Below are 8,174 nucleotides of genomic sequence, written 5' to 3' on the forward strand. Positions count from 1 at the left end.
CGAGGGCGCAGAGACGGGTAGGGGCAGCGGGGGGCGGGCGGCGGGGGCGGGTGCTGGCCTCCCTGCGCAGCCTGCTGGGGGCCCTTACGAGGGTGCAGAGATGGGTAGGGGCGGGCGGCCGCGGAGGCCGGGCAGCGGATGTCCCAGCAGCCTGCGTCCCCTTCCACAAGGGAGGAGGAAGGGGGCGGACCAAGGGCCTGGGAGCACGAAGTCCTTGTGTTTCTGTGCAGCCCCCGTGCAGTATGAGGGCCCCGGGGTGGAGGTGCTGCTCACGCCCTCGGAGGACGGGGACGCGCACGCCCTCCTCCGGCTCCGACAGCGCTTCTGTGGACTGGCCCGCTGTCTGGGGCTCATGCTCAGGTGCGCGAGCGAGTGCCGGAGGGCACGGCGGTGGGGGCCTGTGGCCAGGGCGGGGGCTGAGCTTGGGGTGTCGTCCTCATCGGGAAGGGGGTGGGAGGCTGGGTCATGTTGAGGAGCCTGCGCTGAGGATCTCTCTGCTCTCCCCCTCTTTAGCTCTGAGTTTGGGGCTCCCGTGTCCGTCCCTGTGCAGGAAATCCTGGACGTCATCTGCCGGACGCTCAGCATCAGCGCGAAGAACATCGTGAGTGGAGCTGGGGCTCTGTCCGCAGCCCGTCCTCGGGCCCCGGGCGGAGAGAGAGCAGCGTGGGGGCGGCGCTCCCACAACACTGTCCTCCCCGAGGCTGTCCGGCCAGCCCCGTCCCCCGTCGGATGCCGCCGCTCCCTGTGCTTGTCCCCACACACATGCCCGTCGGAGCGCATTCGCTCACGGTTTTCGGGACCCGTCCAGCAGATGCTTCCCCCGGGGAGGGTGAACCCGGGGCTCCGCTGGGTCACCGTTGAGAGGTTCAGCCGTGCTCCCCGTCATCCTTTCTCACTGGTCTGTTTTAGAGGACGGGGTCTGTCTTGTTGGGCCAGCTGGGCATGGGGGCAGGCTCCTTCCTGCGTGTGCACGGTCTCCCTGTTTCCCTTTCCCTCCTGCCGCCCCCTTACTCCTCCCGTATTTTCCTGCAGAGCTTGCTCGGAGACGGTCCCCTGCGGCTGCTACTTCTCCCCTCCATCCACCTGGACGCCTTGGACCTGCTCTCCGCACTCATCCTCGCGTGAGCGGGAGGGGACAGGGTGTAGTGAAGGGACGAGGACCGGCTGGGAACGGAGGTCACTGTTCTGTCTTCACCCCCAGGTGTGGAGGCCGCCTCTTGCGCTTCGGGGGCCTGGTCAGCCGCCTGCTTCCCCAGGTCCTCAATGCCTGGAACATGGGTAGGGATACCCTCTCTCCAGGCCAGGAGAGGCCTTACAGGTGACTGTGAAGGGGAGGGCACAGACCGCGGAGGGTGGGTTGGGGGCTCCGAGGAGGACCCGGCCTGCGGCGCCCCCCTCACGGGCTGCTCTCTGCTTCCGCCCCCCCCCCCCAGCACCGTGCGGACCAAGGTGTACGCCGTGCTGGAGCTCTGGGTGCAGGTGTGTGGGGCCTCGGCGGGAGTGCTGCAGGGGGGCGCCTCGGGAGAGGCCCTGCTCTCCCACCTGCTCAGTGACATCGCCCCGCCGGCGGACGCTCTGAAGGTGAGCGGGGCGCCCGCCCCGGCCGGAGCGAGCCTGCGCGCCAGACGCCGCCTCCCGCTGCCGCCCGCCCCTGCCGGCCCGCCGGTGACCCAGGTCTCCCCCCCCCCCCCCCCCCCCCGCCGCCCCGCGGGGGGCCCGGGGCCCCCCCCCCCCCCCCCCAGCTGCGCAGCCCGCGGGGGAGCCCGGACGGGGGGCTGCAGAGCGGGAAGCCCAGCGCTCCCAAGAAGCTGAAGCTGGATCTGGGGGAGGCCATGGCCCCGCCCAGCCACCGGAAGGGGGACAGCAACGCCAACAGTGACGTGTGCGCGGCCGCGCTGAGAGGTGGGAGGGGCCGCGCCCTGCAGCCCCGGGCAGGGGGGGCGGGGCAGGGGGGTCACGGACAGGGGACCTGCCCCAGATCGGGCTCCGGCCCTCCGCTGGCCCTGCAGGCTCCCGTTCAGCTCCGCCTGCCGCGTTCCCTTGCGGCTCCGGCGGGGCTGCGCCGCGGGGCGTCTGCTCTCCCCGCGCGGCGCTCGGGGCCGTCCCCTCGGGGCTCGTGCGCTGCCGTCCCGGACCCGTGGGCGCACGTGTGCAGCGCGCCTCCTCGCTCGTCGCACGCGGCCGGGGTGGAGGAGCCCGGCGGCGGCGGCGGCGGCGGCGGAGTTCCCGCTGCGCGTGGGCTGCGTGCTCCCTGCCGCCGCCCGCCCGCCCCTGAGACGCCGCCTCCTCCCGCAGGCCTCAGCCGGACCGTCCTCATGTGCGGGCCCCTCATCAAGGAGGAGACTCACAGGGTCAGTGGAGCTGGGGGGCACTGCTTGCGCGGGGGCGTTCGGCCCCGGGGGCGGCCCTGCAGGAGCGGCGCGGGTCCTCGCGCCGCCTCCAAGTGCGCCCGTGTTCTTTGCAGAGACTGCACGACCTGGTCGTGCCCCTGGTCATGGGGCTGCAGCGGGGCGAGACCCTGGGCAGCTCCCCGTACACCAGCTCCCGCTGCCGCCGGGAGCTGTACCGCCTGCTGCTGGCCCTGCTGCTGGCGCCCTCGCCCCGCTGCCCGCCCCCGCTCGCCTGCGCCCTGCACGCCTTCTCCCTCGGCCAGCGGGAGGACAGCCTCGAGGTAGCTGCCCCCTGGGGCCCGCCGCCTGCCTCTCGGGTGAGCCTGGGCCCGCCCTCCCAGCGCCTGAGGCTCACGGCGCCCTTGGCCTCTTCCCCAGGTGTCGTCCTTCTGCTCGGAAGCACTGGTGGTCTGCGCTGCCCTGACCCACCCCCGGGTCCCTCCCCTGCAGCCCGCTGGCCCCCCCTGCCCCACGCCTGCCCCCGTCCCCCCTCCTGAGGCCCCGTCTCCATTCAGGGCCCCCCCCTTCCATCCCCCGGCGGGCCCCCTGCCCCCGGCGCGGCCCGGACCTCCAGCCACAGCCAACCACTTAGGCCTCTCTGTGCCAGGCCTGGTGTCCGTACCCCCCCGGCTCCTTCCCGGCCCTGAGAACCACCGGGCAGGCTCAAATGAGGACCCCGTCCTCGCCCCTAGTGGCACCCCTCCGCCCGCTCTGCCCCCGGATGAAACTTTTGGGGGCAGAGTGCCCAGACCGGCCTTCGTCCACTACGATAAGGAGGAGGCGTCTGACGTGGAGATCTCCTTGGAGAGCGACTCAGATGACAGCGTGGTGATCGTGCCTGAGGGGCTGCCGCCCCTGCCGCCCCCGCCCCCCTCGGGCACCACACCCCCACCTGTGGCTCCAGCCGGGCCACCCACGGCCTCCCCTCCTGTGCCAGCCAAGGAGGAGTCCGAAGAGCTTCCCGCGGCCCCGGGGCCTCTCCCACCCCCGCCGCCTCCCCCTGTGCCGGGCCCCGTGGCGCTGCCGCCCCCCCAGCTGGTCCCTGAAGGGACTCCTGGGGGCGGAGGCCCGCCCACCCTGGAGGAAGACCTGACGGTTATTAACATCAACAGCAGTGATGAGGAGGAGGAGGAAGAGGAGGAGGAAGAAGAGGAGGAAGAGGAGGAGGAGGAGGAGGAGGAAGATTTTGAAGAAGAGGAGGAGGACGAAGAGGAGTATTTTGAGGAGGAAGAAGAGGAGGAAGAGTTTGAGGAGGAGTTTGAGGAAGAGGAAGGGGAGCTGGAGGAGGAGGAGGAGGAGGAGGATGAGGAGGACGAGGAGGAGTTGGAAGAGCTGGAGGAGGCCGAGTTCGGCCCGGCAGGAGGGCCGGCAGAAGAAGGGGGGCCTGCGCCCCCGAGCCCGGCCCCGGCTCTGCCCCCTGCCCAGTCCCCGACGGTGCAGCCCGAGCCCGAAGGGGAGCCCGGGCTGCTGCTGGAGGTGGAGGAGCCGGGGGCCGAGGAGGAGCCGGGGGTCCAGGCTGCCCCCACGCTGGCCCCCGAGGTGCTGCCCTCCCAGGGGGAGGGGCCGCGGGCCACAGGGAGCCCTCCAGCCGGGCCACCCCCCCAGGAGCTTGTGGAGGAGGAGCCCTTGGCTCCCCCGACCCTGCTGGAGGAGGGGACTGAGAGTGGGGGTGACAGGGTGCCGCCCCTCCCAGAGACAACTGCCGCAGAAGACGGGGAGGCCGAGGCGGAGGCCGAGACGGCAGCCCTCCAGGAGAAGGTGGGTGGGCGGGGGGTGCCCAGCCGCTGTGTCTGTCCCCAGCCCGACCCGCGTGTGCGTGTGACTGTTTCCAATTTTCTGTCTTTGTCTCTGAAGGAGCAGGATGACACGGCTGCTATGCTGGCTGACTTCATCGATTGTCCCCCTGATGATGAGAAGCCACCGCCGGCCCCAGAGCCTGATTCCTAGTCCTCTCTTGCACTCCCCCAGCCCCCTGCTTTCCAATAAAGTTATGTCCTGGGATATCACCTGCCGCTCCAGCCTTTTGCACCACTGCGTCCCGGGCCAGAAGCCCCGCCGCCTGCCGGGCTTTTCAAGATACCCGGAGCGCTCCCCACGTGTCTGTGTGGCGTCCCGTGCTCTCCAACAGCTGGGCTGGGCCACATTTTCCCACTGTTCGCCCTCCGCGCTCGCGGTGCGCCGTGTGCCGGGCTCCCCGTGTGGTTAGGACCAGGAGTGAGGACGCGGCGCTGCTTGTCCAGATCCAGCTGTGGGAATGTGTGGGAGGTCAGAGCACCGCGTGCCCCAGCGAGTGAAGGTGGGTGAACACGAACGGACACACACACACATTACCCGTCTCCCTTGGCCCGAAAGCGCAGGCTGGTCGTGATGGGATGTGGAGAAACGTGAAAGGTACGGAGGAGTCTGGGCCTTGACTCCTTGAGGTGTGAGCCCTGCTCCGGGCCTCGGCCTTCCAGTGCCCGTATCCTCCCCCCGTGGGAGTTTGAGAAGCCCACCCGCGCTCTCTTCCACGTGGAGCCGTGGCCACATCCCAGCCAGTGTCGTCCCCGTAAACACATTGACCCTCGGCCTCGTTGGGCCCCTCGTGTGCACGGGAGTGGGCAGGACACCCGTCCGCTGCGGTGTGAGCATGAGCCGAATGCCTTGGAACTGCAGAAAGGGGAACGGGTATCCTGATGGGCCCCTGCAGTGACATTGGAGCCAATTTTTGGCAACTCACTCGGGTTTAAACAAATTTCCCCCAACTTGGTATCTTGAGAAACCCCACCCCTGCAGAAAGGCTGGAAGAGGAGGGTGACCTTCATGTAGACTCACCGGTTGCAAACGTTCTCCCGTGTTTGTGTTCATGTCCACGGGGCTGTGTCGTGTACAGATGCACGTTTGTACGCGCGCATGCATCTCTGCCCATCATCAGCCCGTTCAGATCTGTACGTGTTTCTTTTCTTCGTGGGATCGTGTAAAAGTCAGTTGCAGACCTGGCCCTTTTCCTCTGAATTCTTCAATGCTGTTTCCTGAGATTAAGGACGTTTTTCTACGTAATCATGATACCACCATCAAACCTGAGAAAAGTAATTCAGTAATAGTGCATGTAGACTGTGATACTCAAATTTCCCTACTTCTTGAAATGTCTTTAGTTTTTATTTTGATTCAAGTTCAAGAGGTGTTTCAGGGGCAAAGGGCCACTTGTGGCTTAAGGACCGCTGGAGGGACGGAGGTGTAGGAATCCTGCAAGAGTGATTTTTCAAAAATGGGAAGCACCTGAATTCTGGAAAGTGTACGTGGATAAAGTTGACAATGACCCCGAGGAAGAGGATGGGACAGAAATTTTGTGATTAAGTTGTGTTTTGCGTAGATAATACATTCAGGTGGTTCAGCACTCAGCAGGGACCGGAGTTTGGTTGCAAGATCTTCTGGTCCCTGCTTGTCCGCCGTAGTCCCCCAGAATGCAGCCTGGAGCAGCTCGGGGGGGGTGGATGTGTGCGTGCGGGGACGGGGATGTGCATGCATGCAGGGACGGCTGCGAGCCTGGGGCCGGGTGTGAGCACAGGGGGCAGGTGTGCGCTCTGGGGCGGGTGCACATACGCAGACCTGTACGGCCTTCCCTTCAGTATTCCCAGAGGGTGCTTCGTTGTCGCTGGGGACGAAGCCGTTTCACCGAGTCGTGGGATCTGCTCATTAACACACTGAGTACCAGTTACGTAGCAGGCGCTGCTTTCTCCTCAATACGTATTTTGGAAGTACTTCCAGATCACGGGAGATTCTGGAGAGAGCACAGAGGGGGTGGGGGCGGCCACAGTTTCCCCTCGCGGTCGTGTGCATGGTTAGGGCACGATGTGGAGACGAGGGTTTGACGTCAGTATAGTGATAGGGCAGTTTCATCAGCCAGACGGAGGGCAGAAGTCCCCGCCCCCCCCTGGGGCTGAGGGTCCAGGCGCTCCGTGGGGGGCAGGCAGCAGACGGGCACAGCGTGCGAGTGGGTGCCGAGTGCGTGGCGGGGACGGGGGAATAGGGGTGTGGGGGCGTGTTTCCAACATCAGGTGAGAATTTTCAGATCCTGAAAGTGGAAGGGTTTCCACAGAGAGCGCCCACGTGCCCACCGTGTTACTGCACCTGGGCGCGCGTGTGCATGCGTGCTTGGGTGCGTGTGCGTGCGTGCATGAGTTTAGGATGGTCAAGGGGCGTCTGTCCGCGTCTGTGTGTGTACGTGCATTTTAGGATGGTGGGGGAGATCTCGTCCTGTCTGTGCACATGGGCACACATTGCTCGTGTGTTTTAGGTAGGACAGTCCAGGGAGTCTCCCAGAGAAGGATGGTGAATAAAGGGCCAGAAGGAGATGACGAGAGGGCAGTGTGGGGCTGGGGGGGGGGGGGTGGCTGTCTCCTCGCCTCCGGCACAGCAGGAAAGACGTCCTGAATCGGGACCGTTCTTGGGGTGTGCAGGGTCAGCATGCAAGGTCCCCTCTGCCCTTGATTTGAGGACACCATCTCTTGTCACACAGGGACAGAGGGGAGCACACAGAAAGGACAAATGGACATCACCTGCGTGGAAGAGCTTTTCTGGGTGTCCATGCCTGTCCCTTTGATTGCAGCTGATGTGCCACCTACTGACTTGGTCCCTGAAAACCCTGCTCAACCCCTGTCTGAATTATCCCAGGAAGGTGGCCCTTCTTGCAACATCAACATTGTTTGTCAATCGCTTTGTTGATAGATCAGTTTTCTAACAACGCTTCCGTGGTCTTGGTGAAATCGCTTCTTCAGCACTTGGGGAGTTTCCCTGGGAGCCAGTTGGATGGGCAAGGTTGGTATCTGGTGCTAATAAGGGAGGAATATCTGAGTGAGGACTAATTTGGTAAGCGGTAAGTTCATCAAGAATGTTTTTTGACCTACAGAAGCTTATGATTTTGAAGATTCAGAAAGTAAGTATGTGGACCATCTTAGTTATTTATTGCCGCAATACTATTACCTCAAAACTCAGTAGCTTGGGGGCAATGAACATTTATTATCTCACACAGTTTCTGAGAGTCTCTGGTGGTTCCAGCTCAGGTCTATCCTGAGGTTATAGTCAAGATGCTGGCTGGGGCTGTGGTCATCTGAGGCTTGACCGGGGCTGAAGGCACTGCTTCCAAGATGGCTCCGTCTCACAGCTATTGGCTGGGCGCCTCAGTTCCTCACTGGTTCGGGGTAGGGGGTACTCAGAACCTTGTCATGAGGACCTCACCATGGAGTTTCTGGATTGTCCTTATGACATGGCAGCTGACTTCTCCCAGAAAAGCAGTCAAAGAGACGGAGGGGGAAGGAGTGAGAGATGTCTTTTAGGACCTAGCTTCAGGAGGCATAAACCATCACTTCTGCCATATTCTGTTGGTTGTGCAGACCAACCCTGATACACTTGGGGAGGGTGTGCATACCATGAGGTATGGATCACTGGGGGCTATTCTGAAGACTGGCTACCTACTGTATGCCCTCTGGTCCCCAGTGACGCATATCCCTCCCACACTCGCCTCCCCTCCTGGCACGCCAAAGTCTAATCTAGGCATCAGTGTGAAGTCCAGAATTTCATCCTCTAAATCAGGTCCAGAGATGAGTAGGATTTCTCAGGAATATTTCCTTAAGCATAGCTTCTCCAGTGAAATTCTTCTCCTTCCGAAGATCCGTGAGCTAAAGAGAAAGTCATCTGCCCTCTGCTCTCACCCTACAATGGTGGACGGCAAAGGATAACCTCCATAGAGATGCTACTCAACAAGGCGGGGAGATGGCCTGGGTTTCACCTCTCAAGGTCATAACT

General features: G+C 63.7%; 1 protein-coding gene across 1 annotated transcript in view; it reads left to right on the forward strand.

Annotated features, from left to right (window-relative positions):
- PELP1 (proline, glutamate and leucine rich protein 1) overlaps nt 1–4,396 on the forward strand; it is a 20,977-nt gene extending 16,581 nt beyond the window's left edge. The window contains exons 8-17 of the mRNA XM_034989414.1: nt 231–360; nt 514–601; nt 1,033–1,121; nt 1,202–1,318; nt 1,434–1,581; nt 1,743–1,902; nt 2,296–2,351; nt 2,465–2,671; nt 2,769–4,148; nt 4,245–4,396. Coding sequence (XP_034845305.1) covers nt 231–360; nt 514–601; nt 1,033–1,121; nt 1,202–1,318; nt 1,434–1,581; nt 1,743–1,902; nt 2,296–2,351; nt 2,465–2,671; nt 2,769–4,148; nt 4,245–4,337 — 2,468 coding nt within the window. The 3' untranslated portion in view covers nt 4,338–4,396. The remainder of the gene's footprint in view (nt 1–230; nt 361–513; nt 602–1,032; nt 1,122–1,201; nt 1,319–1,433; nt 1,582–1,742; nt 1,903–2,295; nt 2,352–2,464; nt 2,672–2,768; nt 4,149–4,244) is intronic.
- Nucleotides 4,397–8,174: the final 3,778 nt, after the last annotated feature.

This window comes from Mirounga leonina, unplaced genomic scaffold, assembly GCF_011800145.1.
Source record: "Mirounga leonina isolate KUSES-001 unplaced genomic scaffold, KU_Mleo_1.0 Mir_488, whole genome shotgun sequence".
Taxonomy (NCBI): Eukaryota; Metazoa; Chordata; class Mammalia; order Carnivora; family Phocidae; genus Mirounga; species Mirounga leonina.